Source organism: Protopterus annectens, chromosome 1.part2 (assembly GCF_019279795.1).
Source record: "Protopterus annectens isolate FY-2018-M chromosome 1.part2, PAN1.0, whole genome shotgun sequence".
In the NCBI taxonomy this organism is placed as follows: domain Eukaryota; kingdom Metazoa; phylum Chordata; order Ceratodontiformes; family Protopteridae; genus Protopterus; species Protopterus annectens.
The window spans coordinates 975,671,389-975,694,097 of NC_056727.1; the positions used below are offsets into that span (position 1 = coordinate 975,671,389).

The window sequence follows — 22,709 nt, forward strand, 5'->3', positions numbered from 1 at the left end:
GGTATGTTGCTGATATTTAAGCATATGGAACTAACAATTTAGTGCCCTGATAGCAAAAGTAGCGGAGGTGTATACTTTTTTACACAATCTGTCCAGTGTTCGGGAATCCCTGTCTGAGGGGGTGGGATTTTTAGCTGAGGTTGCTTTAATCCCTTTAGGCCCATTGAGTAATGACCTCAGGGTCATCTGTAAGATTTTTAAAAAGATATTTGTGTGAGTCCGGGACTCTGTAGTATGTGTCTGGTTTTCTGGGAGCAGAGGGAGGGCATCTGGAGTTAAGCTGGAATCAAGGAAGACATCATCCACCACATCTAGGACTGGGGGGATGGCTAAGGGCCTGTGTTGTGGAAAGTCCAGGAACTCTCTGAGTCTCTTTTTAGTCTGTGGGTAGTCTTGACTCTCCCACTGGAAATGCTCCCTTAATGTATGCAGGATTTCCCCAAAGGAAAAATCCTCTGGGGGAGAGGCTGAAGGAATTGATTCCGATGTATCAGAATCCTCATATGTGAAGAGGGCCTGCATGTCTTCATAGTCAGATGCATTGGATTCATCTGACTCTTGTTCAGACAAAACTACTGGAACTGGATCTCTTTTCCTTTTTGAGGGAGTGGACTGGTCCCTAATCAGCATGATAAGGTCTTCTGCCATTTTAAACATTTGAGACTGAGGTCAGGGAGCAGGCGCCTGAGAATGGGTAGTCTGTTTCTTGGGTGTGGTTCAACCCCTGGGCCTGAGGAACTTAGTTGTTTTTGAGAGAATGGTAGTCATGAAAGAAGACGTCGGTTTATGTCGGGATTCGGTATTGCGAAGGACTTCCTCAGAAGCCAGTGCCTGCACAGCGGCTTCAGACCCATCCAAGGTAGAGACGACCGCAGGATCCTTAGACGAAGAAGAGTTCTGCGGCATACCGGTCTCTGAAAGGGTCTCGGCAGCAGCCTGCGAAATAACTGAAGCGGGCATCAGGGGCTGTGAAAGCACCTCACTGAGTTCCGGAGGACTGATGACCAGCTTAACAGAAGCGTCGTCAGAAGGTTTGGTCCTGTGCGGTCTTGTCTCTGTCTATCTTTTTTTCGGAAGATCTGCTGTCGGATGGCTTACAGAAGCCATATCAGATATTGGGGACTGTAAACGGAAATATCTAGCTACAATAAGGGCCCATCAATGGACAGTTCTGGCATTAAAGCACAGAAGCGACAATGAAGGGCATCGTGGTCTGGGCCTAGACAAGTGACGCAGTAAGAATGGAAGTCCTGGTGTGGTATTTGATTTCCACAGGTGAGACAATTATTACCTTTTTCTGACACTGGTTAGTGCAAGAAAAAAGGATCCCCAACGGGGTACTTAGCTTTCAAAGTCTTCAACTTCAATCCGGAAACAAAACTCCGGTAGTGGCCGACCGGCACTCATGAGAATTGCTTCTGCTTCAGGCTCCATGGCAAGAAAGACTGATGTAATGGTGTCGGATGCCTTCCTTTATATCACTGACGACCTGACGTCAGTCCTCAAGTGACAGAAACCGACCCAGAAATACTAAGTCTATGATATTCGGGCCGGCCGAGGGCTACCCTGGCAGGGATAACCCAAATGTGATGACTGCAACAGTGAAACACAAAGAACCATCTATCACAAAAGCACTACTAATGCAGCAATATTCACAGGAATACAAAGTCAGTGAAGTAAAATGCAAATAAGGTGTAAACATATGCTAACAAAGGAATACAGTACTTCCATGGAGGTTATTATAAAACCGTTCAATTATGTCCGGCTCGGTTTGGTCCCAAGGGTGATTGAAGCCTGAAGGATCAAATGCTCATGCCAGGTACAGCTACATCTCTTCCTTACTGTACATTATTCCTATATACAATTTACCATTGTTTAATGTTTTGAAAAAGAATAAGTCACCTTTTTATTGTTCAGCTTTGGTATGCAAACTGGAACATTTTAAACTGGTACAAAAGCCTGAGTAACACTACTGTTTGTCATCAGAGTCAGATTTGTTTCAATCCATTTCTGTGTTGTTTTAGACTGACGACAGATATTCTTCTGACAAGAGTTTCTTCATCTCATGCTTTTTGTCAGTCCTTTAGCACAGTTCATATGCTAGTACAATACAAAAGTTTTGTCAGCGTATGTGCATGTGGAAAAATGTTTTAAAGTGAAGTCTTTTGTCTCTCAAGTGCTTTGAATGTCAGGACAAACACTTATAGGTACTGTATACTCTACATTGATATCTTTTGTATAAAGTAATGTTTCGCATTTTCTAAACGAAAAGTAGTTTCTTATTTTCTTAATGAAAATTCCCACTCCCCCCTCCCCTTGAGGTTACCAGTCTGTCCAGCGCATGCATCACGATTTCTTTCAGAAGATTCCCAAGCAGGGATCTTAAATTCTTAATCCAGGACTCTAACTGCATCAGAAGGTCATTAGACATCTCCCTATTGTACTGTTATATCTTTGATGGAAAAGTATTCCACGTAAAGCAGATTGTAAATGGGTGTCTGTATGTGCATATTTTAAGAGCTTGGCTCCAAAACTGCTCAACTATAAAAGATGGACATATGTTCCCTTAACAGCCTAGGTATCAGAAGTTGCAAAATAAAAGTAAATGTAAACAAACACAGAAATGTTTGGCTTACTGGCCAACATGGAAGGTCCTCATTTCCATATAATTTTACTGGGGTCTTTTGATATATTGTGAAATGGGTAAAATCTGATATCAGCCAGTCTTGTGAATTTACGGATTTTTATCTTGAAGCTGAGAACTGTCTTGGTGACCGTTCCAAATACCCACCAGACACCAGTTCACACTTATCTAATGTCATTCACTGTGTACTTTTACAAACAGCACATGCACACAAACCATAAACTCACTGAACACAGTCTCTGACCCTCAGAAACCTCAAACATGTGTAGCACCTGCTTTCACAAACACTGTTCTTACCTACATACCATTATCTTTCAGTTACCCTTAAAACATTTACATAGCCCACTCTCCAGATCATAACCTCCTCATGTAGTATCACATGTAACTGTGTGCTGCTCCAATGGCATACAGGGATAAAGCCTTGACTATGGCCCAGCCAGCATGGTTCAATTAGTGATTTGGTCATCTGATGGAGCAGCAGGGAGGGATGGGTGCTACCATTCCTAAGGGGAGGGCAGTCTTGAGGGTGACTCAGGTCTCTGGTGGAAGCTGAGAATATTACTATCAGGAGGTGTGTGCAAAGTTGCGATTCAGACGGGACACAGACGAGCTGCCACAAACGAGGGGCAAAATGCCACACACATCCCTTTTGTGCACCCAGCCTCTGACTTTCCCACAGGAACTGCAAGGCAGAAGGAAGCGATAGGGTAGAGGTTATAAAAAGAACCCCAGCCCTGGCAGACACCCAGGATCTGCTTTAGCTTAGGTTGCACTCTGGCTCCAGTCCTAACAGATGGAGTCCAATGGGTAGGAGGAAGTAGACCTGGCGATGGACATGGGGCACATTGGGTTGGTAGCCACAGAATGATGCAGAGGGGAGGGAAAAAAAGTCTCCCTAAAAATGTAGTTGTACATTTATAGCTCACCCACGTCTAATGACCATAACCTCATTTACTCACTCCATGGCATTAAACCCATCCCTGTAGCATCTATTCTCAAAGGCTGCAAACCTAATCACACAGCACCACTTCTTTAAGCCCCAAGACTCTACAGAATACTTAAGCTTAACTTGAAATTCACTATAAATAGCACTCGCTCTCAGAAGCTCTAAACCCTCTCCTATAATAAACACTGCAACAGATCATAACTCGAAGGAACAGCATCCAATCTCACAACCCTAAACTGAGTAAAACCTAGAACTCTAATTTTCACAAGATCTTAATCCACTAGCATAGTATAAACACTCACTGTCCTTAACTGGCACAAAAGACACTTTCACTACATCTGACTCTAAACATGTCTTCAAACAAACTCAACACATTACTTATTTTCACCATTTCTACATTAATGAAAACAAAACTTACTGTCCCCTTGAACTGATAGCATAACTCACTACCACGCACCAATGTCCTGTTTGCAGGAGTTGTTGGTCATGCAAGTGGATGTAAATGATCCCATGGGACTTGCTGGAGAGTAGGGGCATTTATTTGTTTATTTTTTTATTTACTCAAAAGTCCTACTGGGCTCAGGACTCTCTCAGTGGAGGACTAAGGAGAAAAACTTCAGTAAAACTACAACACAATTGAACATTGACTATGACATCTATATAGATATATACTGAAGCATGGGAAGTGGCAATTTTATAAAGTACATACAGAAAAATGCAGTAGTGGAATTGTTCACAAACAGGCATAGTCTTACAATGGCAGTTTATTACATTACTGAGATAGCATCCAGAGATATTGTAGGTTGCAATCTACATGTTACTCTTAGTTTTAGAAGGCATTAAGAGTTAGGCAAGGAGAGCAGTTGGAGGAAAGAGCAATGGTTTAATCACGTGGTGAGCATTTGCAGTGCCATGAGTGCAGTCGGTGTCTTTTTAGTTGAAGCTTGACAGACTTTAGTGATGGTTAGACTATTAGGGGAGTGGAGTTGCAAGTTTTGGACACTGTGAGAGTACAGGGAGAAGCAAGGCAAGCTGTTAGGTTTGGATATTAGTAGTAGGGCTTTGTTGGAAGAGAGCACAGTCCTAGTTGGGTGGTAAGATTTCCTGGTGCCCTGCCCAAATTTAACTTATACAGTGAGAACTGCACCTTGGTCTCTCCTGAAATAAACATGTTTATGACATTATAAAAAGTTAAGATGGAAGAAAATTATGAACAAACATGGGATGCAATGGTGTTTTTACATAGGAATGATGAAAACATTTTGAATTTACCAAACATCGTAATTATTAATGTGGAAAAAAGAGCATACTTGTATACTGCGTTCAGCCTAAAATGTGCTTTTATTGTGGGCCAGGAGAAAATTTTATTAATGTTCTAAATGCAGACGTACTCAGAGATGGAATCGGGGCATAGTAAAAAATAACTGTAAAATGATATGCAGAAAATATGGAAGCAATGATCATTATTAATGTGACATGACATGCTAGGCAATGGAGTGAGAAAAATGATGTTCTAAAATTTCGACTTGTTGGAGAGTAAAAAGTAGAATAACATATACAACTCTAATGAGAAACAAGAAGCAGGTGTAGAGGATGCAGAAAGAATTATGTTAAGGACTATAATGTGGAAGTGCACAATACTTATAAAAATTTAAATAACGAGAAGGGACATGAAAATGAAGGTGAGAAAGTATCTATTGAATAGTACAAAAAGTGGAAAATTAAATTACTACAAAAAAGTTGCAAAGTAAGGTAAAGGTTAGTTTGAGTATTGAACCTGTGAATATCAATATTATAATAAATGAGAAAAGAAGATTAAATATTAAATAAGAGCAACGAATTGAAATTATCTATTGGATACAAGATTAAAAAAAAACTGAAGTGGTGGAGGGAGGGATATTTTTTGACAAAAATGCACATTCTGGTAATGCATTTTTGACAAAGAAAAATGATAAAAATACTGCACTTCGTAACTGAAACCAGAAGATGTACTGTAGTCGATTTAAGAGACAGGAAAAATGTTTGGATAATTATTACAATACTTTCTTAGGAAAGCTGCAGAGGTGGAGGCTACTCTGGTGGAGTGTGTCCTGACCCCTTTAGAGGGAGGCTTTTCCATGCTGTTTGTAGCAGAGATGGATGCAGTGTGCTATCCATTTGGAAATGGTTTGCTTGGATAATGGCTTTGCATTCTGCCCCTGTAGCAAAGCTAACCAGCAATTGATCAGACTTTCTGAAGGAATTAGTCCTGTCCAGACAGAATCTGAGCGGTATGTGCACATCTAGAGAGTGAAGAATCCTTTCCCCCTTGTTCTGGGGATTACGAAAGAAGGTGGGCAAATGAATAGCTTGGTTGAGAGCCACACTGGACACCACCTTGGGCATGAAGGATGGGTTAGTTCTGAGGGATATCCTGTCTGCATGGAAGATGTAGGGTTCCACAGCCATGAGTACTTGCAGCTCAGAGACTCTTCTGGCTGAGGTGATGGCCAGAAAGAATGCTGTCTTCCAGGAGAGAAATTTTAGCTCTGCAGAAGAATCTGGTTTGAAAGGGGGTAGGGAGAGCTTTTCCAAGACAAAGTTAAGGTCCCAGGCTGGTGTTGGTGCCCTTCAGGGGGGGGGGGGGCTTAAGTTGCTAGCACCTCTGAGGAACTGTTTGATCAAAGGATGTGAGAAAAAGGGGCTGCTCCATGGGAAAATGAGCAGAAATAGCAGAAGCATGAGTTTTATAGAGGAGAAAGAGAGACCACTGTGTAGTAGGTCAGCTAAGTAATCCAGGATGAGAGGGATGGAGGGCTGTGTTGTATTGGCTCCCTTAGCCTGGATCCAGGTATAGAACCTTTTCCATTTATCTGCATAAGATTTTCTGGTGCTAGGACGTCTGGCATCATGGATAACATCCAGAACCTGTTTACTGAGGATGGCAGATTGGTCCAGGGTTAGGGAATAAGCCAAGCTGCCAAATTGAGTGTCTGCAATTTGGGATGCATGAATTCCCCTTCCCTCTGGGTCAGGAGATTTGGAATCTGAGGAAGATGCTATGGAGGCAGTGGGGACAGGCTGCACAGCAAGGAGAACCAGTGTTGTCGGGGCCAGTCTGGAGCTATAAGAATGGTCCTTGGTTTTTCCTCCCTTATTTTGAGCAGTACCCTGGGGATGAGAGATAGGGGAGGAAAGGCACAGACTGATAGTTTGAGCTAGGGGAAGGACAGGCATCCGAGGCATACACTTTCCAAGCCATGCAGTGATGGTCCCTGGTGCAGAATTTGCTGAGCTGATAGTTGGTGTGGGAGGCAAAGAGCTCGACCTTCAGGATTCCCCATTTCTGAGTTATTAGGGTGAAGGTACTTCTGTTGAGGTGCCACTCGTGTGGGTCCAGAAGATTTCTGCTTAATTGGTCTGCCAGAGAGTTGAGAGGGCCTGGCAGGAATTGTGCTATCAGGTGTAGTTGCATGGAGGAGGCTGTGAGCCAAAGGGTCATGGCTACCCTGCATAGATGGTAGGAGTACGTCCCTCCCCGCTTGTTGATGTACCACATCACAGTGGTGTTGTCTGTTTTGATCAGGAGAACCCCTGGAGAGAGAGAAGGGGTTTGAAAGCTAGCAGCACGCTGCACAGCCATCATCTCTTTTTGACTGATGTGCAGAGGGATTTCTTGAGGGCACCATTGGCCCTGTATGCACCTGCCGTCTAGGTGTGCACCCCAAGCATAGTCTGATGAGTCTGTGGTGAGGGTCTGGGTAGCGGGGGGTGGGGAGAAGGGCAGTCCCTTGTTGTGGGAGCATGCTGTTGCCCACCAAAGAAATTCCTTTCTGAGGCAAAGAATTATAGGTAGAAGAGGTTCCAGATCTTGAGTGTTGACACCAAAGGCTCTTTAGGTACCACTGAAGTTTACTCATATGCAGTCTGGCACATGGAATGAGTAGAATGCAAGATTCCATGAACCCCAGAGTTTGCAGGATCTTCCTTGCAGACAGCTGGGGCCTGGTGGCTAGTTGAGAGAAGTAGGTTGCCAGGAATATTTGTTTCTCTGGTGTAACGAATGCCATCTGGGATGCTGTGTCCAGACTTGCTCCCAGAAGATTATCCTTTGGGTGGGCACCTGTTTGGATTTCTTTTCATTGATTGTGTACCCTAGCGAGGTTAGCAGGGTCTCTGTAAAGGCCAAGTGCATGAGCAGCTTTTCCTGGCTGTCTGCTTGAATAAGGCAGTCTTTGTCTGCAAAAGGCAATGCCCAGATCCTGACATTTTGTGAAAACTCTGGGAGCAGTAGATAAGCCAAAGAGCAAAGAACTGAAAGTGCTGAGATCCTGCCCTGAAGCGGAGATATTACCTGCATGATTCCCTGATAGGGATGTGAAGGTAGGCCTCTTTTAGATCTAGGATGGGTAGCCAAGCGTTCTTGGAGAGCATGGGTAGCAGCTGGTGAACGGTGGGAATTTTGAATTTTGGGATCACCAGGAAGGTGTTTAGAATGGATAGATCAAGGATGGGGTACCAGGTGTCCTCTTTTCTGGGCACCAGAAAAAGTCTGGAGTAGAAGCCTTGGACTATCTGTTCTGCAGGAACATCCTCTACTGAGGGAAAGAATTTGGTTTTGAGCCTCTGCCCACTGATTTGGTGGTAGATTTGCGATCCCTTTTGGGGTTGGAAGGGTATGGACGGAAAATTTGTATCCCTGCGACACAATGTTCAGAACCCATTGCTCCTTGGTTATGGTGGCCCAGGTGCTTCAGTGAAAGGAGAGTTTTCCTCCTAGGGGTAAGTGAGGGGAGGTGGAGGAGGTGAGTCATTGTGAGTACTTACCATTAGAACTCCCTGTTTTTGAAATGGAGGTAGTCCACTGCTTAGATCTCTGCATTCCCTGGGGCTGCTGACTGGGGGGGGGGTCTGTTTCCATGGGGCCTAGGTTGGGCTGGTTTACACAGAGCAGGAAAGGACCAGTGCTTGGAGGGACAATGCCTGCTGAACCTAGGGGGCTGGACTTGTAAGAAATCCTTAACGGTTTGCATAGATTTTGCTTTTTCTTCCATCTTCTGCCTTAGTGCCAAATAAGTTGTCTTTGTGCAATGGGGCATCCAACAATTTAGATCTGACATGGTCTGGCAGGGGTTGTTCCTTAAGCCATGCATGTCTTCCAATGACAGATCCAGTGACTGCTGCCCTGCAAGAAGCTTCTATGGCATAAAACCCACAGTGCAAAGTGTGTTTAGTTACATGGCTTGCAGAATGCATTAAGTCTTGTAAATCTTTGGATTCTGCCCAAGCAGTAAAGGAAGACAATTTTTGTTTAAGGAATTCCAAGGTATGTTGCTGAAATTTCAGCATATGGAACTGACAATTTAGTGCCCTGATAGCAAGACTAGCTGAGGTCTATACTTTTTTTTACCCCATCTGTCCAAAGCTCGGGAATCCCTGTCTGAGGGGGTGGGTTTCTTACCAGAGGTTGCTTTAATCCCTTTTATCCCTTGAGAAATGACCTCAGGGTCAGCTATTGGATTTTTAAAAAGGTATTTGTGAGTCAGGCACTCTATACTACCGGTCTGGTTTTCTGGGAGCAAGAGGTAGGGCATCAAGAGTCTAGCTGGATTCAAGGAAAACATCATCCACAACATCCAGGACTGGGGAGATGGCCAAGGGTCTCTGCTGCGGAAGATATAAGAATTCCCAGAGTTTATTTTTAGACTGAGGGTAGTCCTGACTCTCCCATTGGAAATGCTCCCTTAAAGTCTGCAGCGTTTCCTCTGGGGGAGAGGCTGATGGAATGGAGTCCTCTGCATCAGAATCCTCACAAGTGGAGAGGGATTGCATGTCTTCATAGTCAGATGCATCAGATTCATCTGACTCTTGTTCAGACAAAACTACAGGGGACAGATCTCTTTTCCTTTTTGAGGCTGTAGCTTGGCTTTCCCTGATTAGCATGATAAGGTCTTCCGCCATCTTAAGCATTTGAGTCTACGGCAAGGTAGCAGGTGGCTGAGCGTGGGTCAGTTTCTTGGGTGTGGTTTGAACCCTGGACCTAAGAAACTCAGTCGTTTTGAAAGAACAGTAGTCGCGAAAGAAGACGTTGGTTTGTGTCATGATTCGGTAGTATGAAGGACTTCCTCGGAAGCCGGTGCCTGCTCAGTGGCTCTGGACCCCATCCAAGGTGGAGACAACCGCAGGATCCTTAGTCGAAGAGTTTTGTGGCATACCAGACTCTGAAAGGGTCTCGGTAGTGGCCTGCGAATCAACTAAAGTGGGCATCAGGGGCTGGGAAAGCACCTCATGAGTACTGGAGGACTGACTATTAGCTTAACGGAAGTGTCGTTAGGTTTGGCTCTGTATGATCTTGTCTGTCTTTATCTTTACGTTTTTTCAGAAGATCTGCTGTTGGATGGCTTCTCGAAGCCATATCGGAATTTGAAGACTGTAAATGAAAATATCTGGCTACAACAAGGGCCCCACGATGGATAGTTCTGGTGATGAACAAAGCACAGAAGAGACAATGGGGGACGTCGTGGTCTGGGCCTAAACAAGTGACGCAGTAAGAGTGGAAGTCTCGGTGTGGTACTTGCTTTCCACAGGCGAGACAACTGTTAACTTTTTCGGACATCAGTTACTGCAAGAAAAAAGGATCCCCAACGGGGTACGTAGCATTAGAAGACTTCAACTTCAATTTGGCAGACTGGCACTCATGCGAACTGCTTCTGTTTCGGGCGCCACAGCAAGAAAGACTGATGTAATGGCTTTGGCTGCCTTACTTTATACTACTGATGACCAGATGTCAGTCCTCAAGCAACAGCAACAGATGCAGAAATGCTAAGTCTGTGGTATTCGGGTTGGCCGAAGGCTACCCTGGCAGGGATAACCCAAATGTGATGACTGCAACAGTGAAACACGAAGAACATCAGACTGTAAGCATAATTACGATATGAGGGATGTATCTAACGCCAAGGCTGCTGTATCTTAGAGTATTCTTATGATTCCAAGGCATCTTGAATTTGTATTAATAAAATTGTGGAGGAGGCAAGGGGCAAATTACTGTTAACAGGAAGTTCTAAAATTTTGTTTTGATGGAATAGCATTCACTTTTTTTGGAATGATGGGAAAAGTACTTCTGATAAGCAACTCTAATAACTATACAATTAAAAACTACTATAAAACCGTTTCCATATTGCACACTTCTACTAGCCAATAATTAAATAACGGCAAATAGTTCTAGCACTTTTGTTAAAAATATCAACAGAAATGTCTCACCAAATATACTGAAGTGCATTCATACAGTCCAAGATAAGCAGCACAGTGGAATATCACACCTTCTGGGCACTAAAAGGTCCACCTTTTTGTTGTATCAGGCTAATTTAGACTGAAGAGTTTGGCACCTCCCTGTATCCCACACCATTTCATTGTTTATATTTAAAACTACAAACATACCTTCACTCACTAATTTTTTCTCACTACATATTCACCAGCTATGACCACAATATGGCAAGGACAGTGCAATATTAGCAACTTTGCTCCATTCAGTGAATTCCAATGAAAGAAACAGCTAGATCTTTTGAATGACAGTGTACTCATGTATACCACAACATAAAACTAGTCCGTGTTTTGGAATCCATTTCTAAATATTTCAGGACTACTTATCTCCAAATGCTTGCTTACTAATTTGAGAATGAAAGGGTATGAAGTACGCACCTTAATGCATTTTAACTCCGTTAAAAGAACCTCCCTCTCCATAAAGGATTATCCAACAACGTAACAGCCTTCCTATTTTGACAAGTTGAAGACAAGCTCTCTCACAGTTATGATATAAAAAGCCAGCACTGAAGGGTTTCAAGTGTAGATCAACGTACTACACGTAACATACACTTCTATACATATTACATTTATGATCAAACTAGTTATATTCTTAGTACAACAGAAAAGGGAAAGTGGCACCTTTCTTCTCTGGCTTGTAACCTGCATAGTTTATTTTGAAATTGCATTAAAATGATACAAATGTGGATTATACTTGGCTGTTGCTGAAGGCATTCATGATGGTGGCAAGTAGCTGGCAGTGAATTACTTTCGATAGATTTCACATCATTTTAATGCTTTTGCTTCATGACAGATTTGCAAGGGATGCATGTTTTCCCACACCTAAAGGTCTCGCAGCCTACCTACCTATAAATTGATGATTACATTTGGATACACATGGATACATTCTTACACTTTTTTGCAATGGCACCACTACAGAACAAGTTCTTCTATGTTATATGACCCTACTGCTTTCTGGACAGATGAATTTTATCTTCTGACTTGGTGCATTTTTTTTTTGCTTTCATTGTGCATCTCTGTTGCTTAATTAACATGGCCAGCACTTGGAACCAACAGAATATTTAAACACTATTCCAATGGAGTCCCTGGTGACTGTGACCAGGAATTACATTTTTTTTCTTGGTAATGTGTATTCATGCCAAAACATTATGTGAACTACTCAGGAAAAAATATAAAATTAAAATTTTTATATGACATCACATCTAGTGATTAAAAAAAACACACTACAGTAGTTTCATTCTAACATATATTATTGAAGCGTACCTCCAACTGTCCAGAATTTTCATGTCCCTGATGTTGCATTTTATTTTTTGCCCTGTCCCTCATAATATTTTTGATTTTCTGGTAAATCACAGAAGATACAGCCAGTCAAATAATGCCAGACATTAAAGTTTCATACTTATTCAGAAAATGCATGCTGAGGTAAAATCAGTCATTCTATTAAATAGTTAACTGAATTAGAATATTTAAAATGTCCCAAACTTTGGCCACTTGCCCCCTCATTATTTTTGGTCTAGAATTCTTGAGCAAAGAAGTCGAGAGATATGAGCTGAAGTGCTGTATTTTATGGTTACATGTTAAGTGAGGAATATTCAGCTTACACTAAAGTTCTTAAGGACTGTGGCACTCTGCTATGCCCACTGATTGTTCACAGGATGCCAGTATGAAATGCTGGACAAGTATCATCTGATTATTTAGAATACAGTTGTCCTCTCTCATAGCCTGAAACAGCTTATTTACAAATTCATCAAACATTTAACCTGGTCATTACTGAATTCAGAAGTTTTCTTTTTTTTGCCCGGCTGCCTGTTGAGCAGTATTCACCTCCTGGCTAACCAGCTCATTCATTCCCCATCAAAGAGCAGCAGGTTGGTTGGGAGGGTTCCCTTTTTGGGAAAACAAGCAAAAGAAATTTTGAAATGTTGGAGTCATTTTTATGTAACTAATGAAACTTTTTGAAAACACACTGCAGCGAGAAACTGTCTCACCACATTCATAAAGCCTAGAATCCTTCCTCTCTTGATTAATTTTAAGTACACGGTCACTGCACCCACAGATTGGTCTGAACACAGGGAAATGTTCACTTTGATATGTTTTTAGGAAGTTTAGGATAAGAGCAGATGGATCTTTTTTTTTAGTATAAAAGTATCAGGGTACTCCAAATTACAGAGATTTTAGCATTACTATAACATTTCCTAGCACAGGCTAACTGGAGAGTTGCTGAAAAGGGTTTTAGGACTAACACACACAGTTCACAAGGAAACATCTACTTAAACTAATGCAAGCATTTTGCCACAGCTGGCTAACATTTTATAATCTAGACAGCTGTACTCCACTTTTGATTTGTGGCAACAAAGATACACATACTTTGGCATCTACGGTCTTATGTCACGAATAATTGCTCTCATAATGATGACACATGCAGCAAAACTGCCAGCCTTGCTCATGTTTAACCTAGTTATTATTGCCAACTCTCATTTAAAATGAATATTAGTGATCAGTGTTGGTTTTCCTTTTCTTCCTCCAATAGCAAAGGCTCTTTTCTGCAGTGTGGTAGAATTTTGACACACACACACAAAAAAAGAAAATTAACAGGCACTTTTTGCTACTTAAATGTGAACACTATGCTTTTCCATATAGGAATGTAACAATGCACTGACTTAGCAACATTGTGTGTGTTCTTAATATACTGCATTTTACCCAGTTATTGAATAGCTCATAGAGACTTCAGGTCAAAACATATTGCCAACATACACCTCATGATGCAAAAACTTCACTATGGGTCTATAAAAGCAGTCTCAAATATGAGAAAAGGGAAAGTAAGAAAAAAAAACACTTTGTGATGACTGAGGAATAGTAAATTGCAGCAAATTACAATCAGAACTACTGCTTTCAGTGATAGCCAATGGCCATACTCAAAGCCTTTCACTTCTCACATTTGTATTTCTCTCATATCAGTCTCTATTACTGGAACAACAACAGGGTGGTATATCTTCAGGCAGTGTTGTTCTGATTGCAATATCTACAGTATGGAGTAAGAAGAGAATACGGACACTGCTTTTCAAATTATTCTTAAAACACTTCAGTTCTAAAGAAGCACAGTCAACAGATGGTGTTTCAGTATTTGTAGGTCTTGTGTGATACAACAGAAATCACAACAGCATCAACTGGTTACTCAAATACTGAGATAAAGGACAAAACAGCTATTGGACTAACTCTAGCAACATATGTAAACACATACGTTGGTTTTATGACAAAGCTGCAATAATTCAAGTTAACCAGATTATGCAATTATTAGCACTGTATTCCCTTTATTGGGTTCCATTTATGTTTTACAACAGACATACAGAACCACATATGCATATGTAAAAGTCTTCAAAGCCTGTTTCAAAATGCAAGTGCATTTCATAAATGTTTTAGTTGAGAGATGCATTCTGCTTTATTCTGCAGTCACTAAAGTGGAGAAAAGTGGTATTAAACACATTCTAAACTGGAGATATTGAACACTACTGAAACCCAACCAATAGTTCACCTTCTGACAGTGAAAGTATCAACCAGACAATTGTGCTAATAAATCCTTCTGGGAAAATGAATCATGTCTACTGCTATCAGCCTTAGCTGCGCTCTTCTTACCTTCTCCAGAGTATTCCCAAACTGCCACTTCTACAGGTCAAAGAGTTAACTTACAGTGTATTTCTATGCATTTAACATGCTCAGCTTAAATTCTCCATTTTAAAGCACACACAGGGTGCATTTCCAGAAAAAATTCTACTTGCAAGTGCACTGTTGATATAGACACCTACAAATTATTTCATGTATCCATGTAGTTTTGCATTTATCTTGTGCATTAATGCATTTCCAATGATTACTATCAAAAGCAGAACTGCATTTATCTGCTACTGCTTTTAAAACTTCAAGTCATTTTATACAGGGTCTGTTAGCCCCCAAGCAAACGTATTAAACGTCATTCCACAAATACTATATTTATACAAAAATAGTAGAAACTTCTTTGTACTTCTACAGACAGTTTACCAATCTGAAAACAGCCTGCACGATAAGAAAGGTTAACACCACCATTAAAAAGTGAACATCAGGACTGTGCCAGTTGTGCCTGACCATTTGGAGTAATTTTTGATAAAACAGGGAAACTTTTGAAACATAATCTATGTATGCTTCCCTGCACTGGTTGGTAACTAAACTATAGCACTGTAACTCCTCAATACCAAGATATGAAAATAAATTAGGCAGCCTTATAATCTAAACAAAATGACCACTGTTTGCTGCCCAATTACATACATGCACACAATTTCATCATCTAAAGGTCTGGTTTACAGAATACTTACTTTTTTTCCTAAGCAGTGCCCAAAAAGAAGAAACATTTTTCCCAAGAAAGACGACCATTTTTGTGTATACTGATGTGGAATAAGCGTGGAGACAGAGGTGCGGTTGGAAGAGATGACAGAGCGTAAAGACTTCACATAAACACTTGCCCGTTATCTCACAGCTAGACTGCTCTCATTATGTGCCCTTCATTTTCTTTGAGCCCCTGCAGCAGACCACAGATCACAGACTCATCTCCAACATGATGAAGCACTTTCCTTTCTAAGTCTAATAGAACATATCCACTAGCAAATTCCAGAACGATGTTATGTACAAAGGAGCAAAATCTCACCAGCCCAAGGCAGCAACACAAAATAACAACAAACAGAACAAGCCAGATTAATTAATTCCAAACTATGGAGCACAGACAGTCCTCCTAAGCCCCTTTAAAGTGATCCTGTGCATCACAAGACTGTGTCTGACCGTTCATTCACAGAATGTACACCCAGCTCCTCCTCTCTGTGTCATGCTATTCACAGCAACAGTAGCTGCAAAAAAGGATGAAAAAAATGTTGTCACACTTGGGCGGGGGAGGGAGATGAGACAATGAGCAAAGTCTTCCTCATGTGAATTAATACCCAATCAAAGCACGGTTCATTTCATATCACGAGTCTCAGGAGCAGCTGGAGCAGATCTTTAAGAAACGATCAATATTTCTAGTAGTGCCTGCCAAAGTCCTCAAGACAAGGAACAGCAGTAAAGAGCTAATGAAACATACAGAGCAGATGCCCAAAGAGCTAGGGAGAAGTGGGATCTATTTTTGAGGGGGGAGACTATGCACTGCATGTTTAACACACCATTCCACTCCCTATGATTTGCTACTGTTCATGAACTCATTTATATAGCTGCTATGGTAGCATCAACTCTGTTAATGTGAACTCCAGGCTCTTTTCACAGTTCAAGGGCAAAAACATCCCACCACTTAAAAAGAAATACAGATGGGAACAGAAGTAATTCCGGCAGCCACTAACTGTTCAGCATTATAAACAGTACATAAATAGTATTATTAGAAATGTTACATCTTAAACAAAAGCATTTTCAAAAAAGGGAAAATACAGTGGGGTCCTGCAGGAATGCTAAGGGTTCAACTGGCACAAGGTATGCATGAAAACCAGTTTGCACTTCAACAGGGCATGATAATATGCAAACCACCACCATCACTATTACAGGAAAACAACTTTTTTAATGCCTTGTATAGTGAGGCAGAATCAAGCTATGAGTGACAAAATGTATTCTTAGCACTATGGCTCCTCTGTTCTCTGGTTTATTTCACATATCAGGATAATCTTTACACCAACCGTACAATACCAGGTAAATGACCAGTCTCACAATAACCTTAAGGTAACACCAAAATGTGTATATATATATATATATATATATATACACACACACACATATATATATACATATATACATATATATATATATATATATATATATATATATACATATATATATATATATATATATATATATATATATACATACACACATACATATATATATATATATATATATATATATATATATATATATATGTATGTATGTACACACACACACACACACACACACACACACACACACACACACACACACACACACACACACACACACACACGAGTCAGGAAGCAAGAAGCCAAGCCTTTGCAGCACAACATTAGTAACAATTATGCAAAGCAATTTTTGGGAAATTGCTCCTGCTAAGGATCATCAAACTACTAAGAAAACAGGAAAGGAAAACTGCAGAACAGTGGGGCCAGTTGGTACGAATCTATTATCAAATTCTCAGGTTTTTCACACTAGAAGAAGTAATGAACATTTCTCTACAGCATTACCTAGAACAGTCTAGCTGCCAAGATCTGGTTCACAGACAGGTCAGTGTGCATCACTGGGGTATCAAAACTTTCAACTATATTAACGTTACTACACAACACCCTTAGATGTTCGTGTATCAGCCCCAAGACAACAGTGACAGGATGTGGAGCATGCATTTGGACAGATACATAAAGTGTGCCACTGGCAGGCATAGCAGATACAACTAAAACAACTACAAAACACTAAGGAGTCGCATAAGAAAACTTCAGGTCACCATGTTGAAGACTATTCCACATACAGGGTCAGCCGGTGACTGGGTAAATGAGCACTTTATAGTAAGAGGCAACTATAATCCAATCTAAACGTCTGAAAACCTCAATGGCAGATGTCGATTTGTGGTACTGAGAGGCTATGGAAATACTGGTTCAGTATATGGTGTCAACAAAATTAATATGACAATACACTAAAAAGCCATAATGAAGCCTGTAATTTTGTAATGCACTACAAATGTTTTATTGCAATGACATGAAAAGGTGATAGGCAGCTACATGTCAGGCTGCAAAAAAGTACAGTTTTGTACCTACCATAAATGTAGATGTTCGAGTGTAGACACTGCTGCATTCATTACACTTGGGTTATCCTGCCATCAGGCGGTTCCCCAGTCGGCCTGAGTTCCAAAGTCTTGGTCCGGCGTCAGTTGCTGTCGCTTCTTCCCTGACGTCAGTGCACCAGGGGGATACGAGATGCAGCCGACACCATTTTCTTCAGTTTTTCTTGCCCCAGATGTCAGGTGCCCCCAAATTGGTAGACCTTGCAAATTGCTAGTGAAATACATATAAAAGAAAAGCAAACAACCATTTTTAATTACCAGCAAGTACTCCCTTTTAGGAAATAAGGGTAGAAGAGCTAGGTATGTACCAGATAGTAAGAGGGGAAGGAGGGAGGGTAACCTGGACTGCAGCAGTGTCTACACTTGAACATCTACATTTATGGTAGGTACAAAACTGTACTATCGTGTGACACTGCTGCAGTCATTACACTTGGGTGGAATCCCAAAGCTTAGGTAGGGAGGATGGATCTATAAGGCATTAGGGGTGGCTATAAGGCCCTGCAGCACAGCAGTGGAAAAGCCAGCTCTGGATTTGGAATATAAAGGCAAATGGTAATGTTTGGTGAAGGTATGGACAGAACTCCATGCTGCTGCTTCTAAAATATCCTTGGTAGGCACTCCTCTGAAGTAGGCAGTTGAAGTGGATGTTGCCCTGGTGGAGTGAGATCTAATGCTGCTAGGTACAGGTTTCCCATGGTGGGTATAGCAAAAAAGTACAGTTTTGTACCTACCATAAATGTAGATGTTCGAAGATCCACATTGCTGCAGTCCTTACACTTGGGTAGTCCGCTGTCCTCGGTCGGCCCGAATATCAAAGTATAAGGCTGACGTCGGTCAAGGCGCATTTGACTGACATCAGGACGTCAGGGTACAAATGTGCATGACCGACGTCATATCCTCAGTCTTTTCTTGCCCCAGATGTCAGAAGACCCTAAAAATAAAGGTCAAAACCAAAAGACAGCAAACAAACAACCAACCATCCTAGCACTAAAAATATGTACAATATATACAATATACACCCTATTGACAACCCAACCCACACAACCGCCTCTAACTACAGAGGGGAAGGAGGGTAAATTGGACTGCAGCAATGTGGATCTTGAACATCTACATTTATGGTAGGTACAAAACTGTACTATGTTCTTCATCTCACATTGCTGCAGTCCTTACACTTGGGTAGAATCCCAAAGCAGAGGTAAGGGAGGATGGCCAAACTATAAGGAAGCAGGAGCTGCCAAAATGCCTTGCAAAACAGCAGTGGCAAAACCAGCCCTGGATTTAGAGTAAAGTGGTAGGTGATAATGCCTAGAGAAAGTATGCACTGAACTCCAAGTAGCTGCCTCCAAAATATCCTTAGTTGCCACCCCTCAAAAGCTGTCAAGTGGCAGTAGCCCTAGTGGAATGAGGCCTAATCCCAGCTGGAATCTCCTTGCCATGATGGGAATAACAGAAAGCAATGCAAAACCCAATCCACTTAGAAATAGTTTGTTTTGACACAGGCTTGCCCTGAGAACTCAAAGCAAAAGAAACAAATAGCTGCTGAGACTGCCTGAACCCTTTAGTTCTGTCCAAATAATATCGCAACTGCCTGTGTACATCTAAAGTGTGCAAAATCTTTTCCCCTTTATTTTGGGGATTTGCATAAAAAGTAGGCAAATGAATAGTTTGGTTTAAAGCCACACTAGAAACCACTTTAGGCATAAAGGAAGGATTAGTACGTAAAGATACCCTATCCTTATGGAAAATTAAGAAAGGCTCAACCGCCATAAGGGCCTGCAACTCAGAAACCCTTCTTGCAGAGGTAATAGCCAACAAAAAGCAGTCTTCCATGATAAAAACTTTAATTCAGTAGTAGCTGCAGGCTCAAAAGGTTGTAGAGTGAGTTTCTCCAACACAAAATTGAGATCCCAAGCAGGAGTAGGAGCTCTTGGGGGTCTTATATTCTTTGCCCCTCTAAGAAATTGCTTGAACAAAGGATGAGAAAACAATGGTGGGTCACAATCATAGTGAGCGAAATTGCTGCAGCATGAACCTTAATAGAAGAGAAGGACAAACCTTTGTCCAGTAACTCAGTAAGATATTGAAGAGCCACACTTAAATTAGGCTCAGAAACATCAAAATCCTTTGCTGCACTCCAAAATAAAAATCTCTTCCATTTATCTGCGTACACTTTCCTTGTACTAGGCCTTCTAGCTTCCAAAATAACATTCAAAACTTGCTGTGGAAGTGGAAGCCCACTATGGTTCAAAACAGAATATGCCAGGCTGTTAGGTGCAGAGAGTGAAGCTTGACATTGAGCAAATGACTGTCCTCCTGAGACAACAGGTGTGGAATCAAGGCAAAGGCCATGGAGGCTTCCGTACCAGGCTTCTCAGTAATGGGTACCAATGCTGTCGAGGCCAATCTGGAGCTATCAAAATCATCCTTGGCTTGTCTTGTCTGGCCTTTAGTAGTACCTTTGGGAGGAGAGGCAGAGGCGGAAAGGCATACACATGAAGATTGCTCCAATTGAAAGAAAGAGCATCCACTTTCCAAGCTGTGGGATGAAACCTTTTTGTGCAAAACTTTGGCAGCTGGTGGTTTAGTGGAGAAGCGAACAGATCTATGTCTGGAGTTCCCCATGACACTGTCAATTTCTGGAATACATGAGGATCCAATTTCCACTCGTGGGGATCCATAATTTGTCTGCTCAACACATCTGCTAAGGAGTTCTGTGCTCCCGGCAGAAACCTTGCCTGAAGATTTAGCTGTAAACTGAGAGCAGTCTCCTACAAAATCATTGCTTGCCTGCATAGAGGATAAGAATGTGTTCTGCCTTGCTTGTTGATGTACCACATGACAGTTGTGTTGTCTGTTAGAATCAACACCTGACCTGGAAGAAGTAAATCCTTGAAAGCTATTAATGCAAACTGGACTGCTAACATCTCTTTCAAGTTGATATGTAGATGTTGTAGTCTGGCAGGCCACTTGTCTTGTATCCACTTTCCATTCAGATGAGCTCCCCAAGCTTTGTCTGAGGCATCTGTCGTTAGAATCTGACTCGCCTCTGGCCGGGTCACAGAGAGTCCCTTGTTTAGGTGACATTCGTGAGCCCACCACAACAATTCCTTTTGAATGCAAGGTATTATTTGAATGACAGTGTCCAAATCCTGGCAGTGCTGTGTCCATACATTTTTGAGATACCATTGGAGCTTCCTCATATGCAGTTTGGCATTGGGAAGCACCAGAATACAAGATGCCATGAACCCCAAGGCTTGACGGACTGTCCTTGCAGTCAGCCTGGACTGATGAGACAACTGATGAAAGTAAAGGGAAAGATTCTTTTGTTTGTCCGGGGTCAAAAAGGCCATCTGGGATGCTGTATTCAGTCTCACACCCAGAAAGCACATGTCCTGAGAGGGCACTAGACTGGACTTTATTTCGTTCACAGAATACCCCAGGCATCTTAGCACTGCTATCACATAATCCAAATGATGAAGAAGCTCGTCCCTTCCTGGAGCCAGAATCAGGCAATCGTCCAAATAAGGATAGATCTGTATTCCTTTTAACCTGAGGAAAGCTATCACTGGAGCCAGAACTTTCGTGAACACTCTGGGCAGTAGATAAGCCAAAGGGCAATGCAGAGAACTGATAATGAGAAGTCCCAGCTCGAAAACGCAGATACTTCCTGCAACTCAGTCTGATAGGAACATGAAGATAAGCCTCCTTGAGATCCAAAGTTACCATCCAATGATCTTTGCCCAGCAGAGGTATAAGATGCTGTAACGTCAACATTTTGAACTTGGGAATGTCCAGATAAGTGTTGAGGATAGATAAGTCCAAAATTGGTCTCCACGTGTTCCCTTTCTTTGGTACTAGGAACAGGCGAGAATAAAATCCTAGGCCCACGTCTGGCATAGGGACCGGCTGAATGGCCCCTATTTGGAGTAACAGAGAAATTTGCTTGTGAGCCTCTATTCTTTGTTGAGGAGGAACGTCTGGCATGCCTTTGAAAGGAGGCAAGGTATGGAAATAAAACCTGTAACCGTGGTGTATGATATCCAATACCCATCTGTCTTGGGTAATTAAACTCCAATTTTCTTTGAAAAGTGCCAACCTTCCTCCCAAAGGTGCTGCCAGACGAGAAGGCTCTGGCAGCTGAAAAGGTAGGTCATTGGGTCTGTTTACGAAAGGACTGACCCCTGCCCTCACCGAAGACTGTGCAGGAGAACTCCCTGTTCTAGGCCTGAAAGAGCCCTGAGCTCTGCCCCTACCACGTCTAGATCTACCCCTAGACTGGGAATCATAAGAAGGATACGTCCACCCCTTAGTAGGCCAATTTCTACTAAACTTTGGAGGCTGAACCTGCAAAAATCTTTAACAGTCTGCATAGACTTAGCCTTGTCTTCCATTTTCTTTAAAACTGCCTCAACAGGAGAACCAAACAACACATCAGATTGTAAAGGAGCATCTAAAATCCTTGTTTTAACATGGTCAGATAAATTCTGATCCCTCAGCCAGGCGTGCCTGCGAAGAACTGACCCAGTGGCAGCCACCCTAGACGAGGCCTGTACAGCATCAAAACCACATTGCAAAGAATGCTTACCCACCTGTTCAGAAACATGTACTAAATCTTGCAACTCTTTACAATCAATACCTTCCGCCAGAGCATCAACCTTAGACTTCAATTGTGAAAGGAGATAGTTTTGGTATTTCAACATGTGAAACTGGCAATTCAAAGCCCTCATAGCTAGAGTGGAAGAAGTATAAACTTTCTTTCCCCATCTATCCAAAGCCCTGGCCTCTATCTGTAGGAAACGGATTCTTGACAACAGAAGCCTTAACACCTTTAGGCCCCTGACTAACAGATTCTGGGTCTGCCCTAGGACTCTTAAAAAGATACTTATGAGCTTCAGGCACCCTGTAATACCTATCCGGTTTAACAGGAGCAGGAGGCAAAGAATCAGGATTAAGAGAAGCCTCTGTAAAAACATCTTCCACCACATCCAAAACAGGAGGTATAGCCAAAGGCCTAT

General features: G+C 41.9%; 1 protein-coding gene across 2 annotated transcripts in view; it reads right to left on the reverse strand.

Annotated features, from left to right (window-relative positions):
- KIAA1522 (KIAA1522 ortholog) overlaps positions 1-22,709 on the reverse strand; it is a 1,150,531-nt gene that overhangs the window by 321,142 nt on the left and 806,680 nt on the right. The window contains exon 1 of one of the 2 annotated variants that reach the window (XM_044059936.1): positions 15,233-15,649. The exons of the other annotated variant lie outside the window; for it this stretch is intronic. Coding sequence (XP_043915871.1) covers positions 15,233-15,290 — 58 coding nt within the window. The 5' untranslated portion in view covers positions 15,291-15,649. Of the gene's footprint in view, positions 1-15,232; positions 15,650-22,709 lie in introns of those variants that run through there. 2 annotated transcript variants of the gene reach the window in all.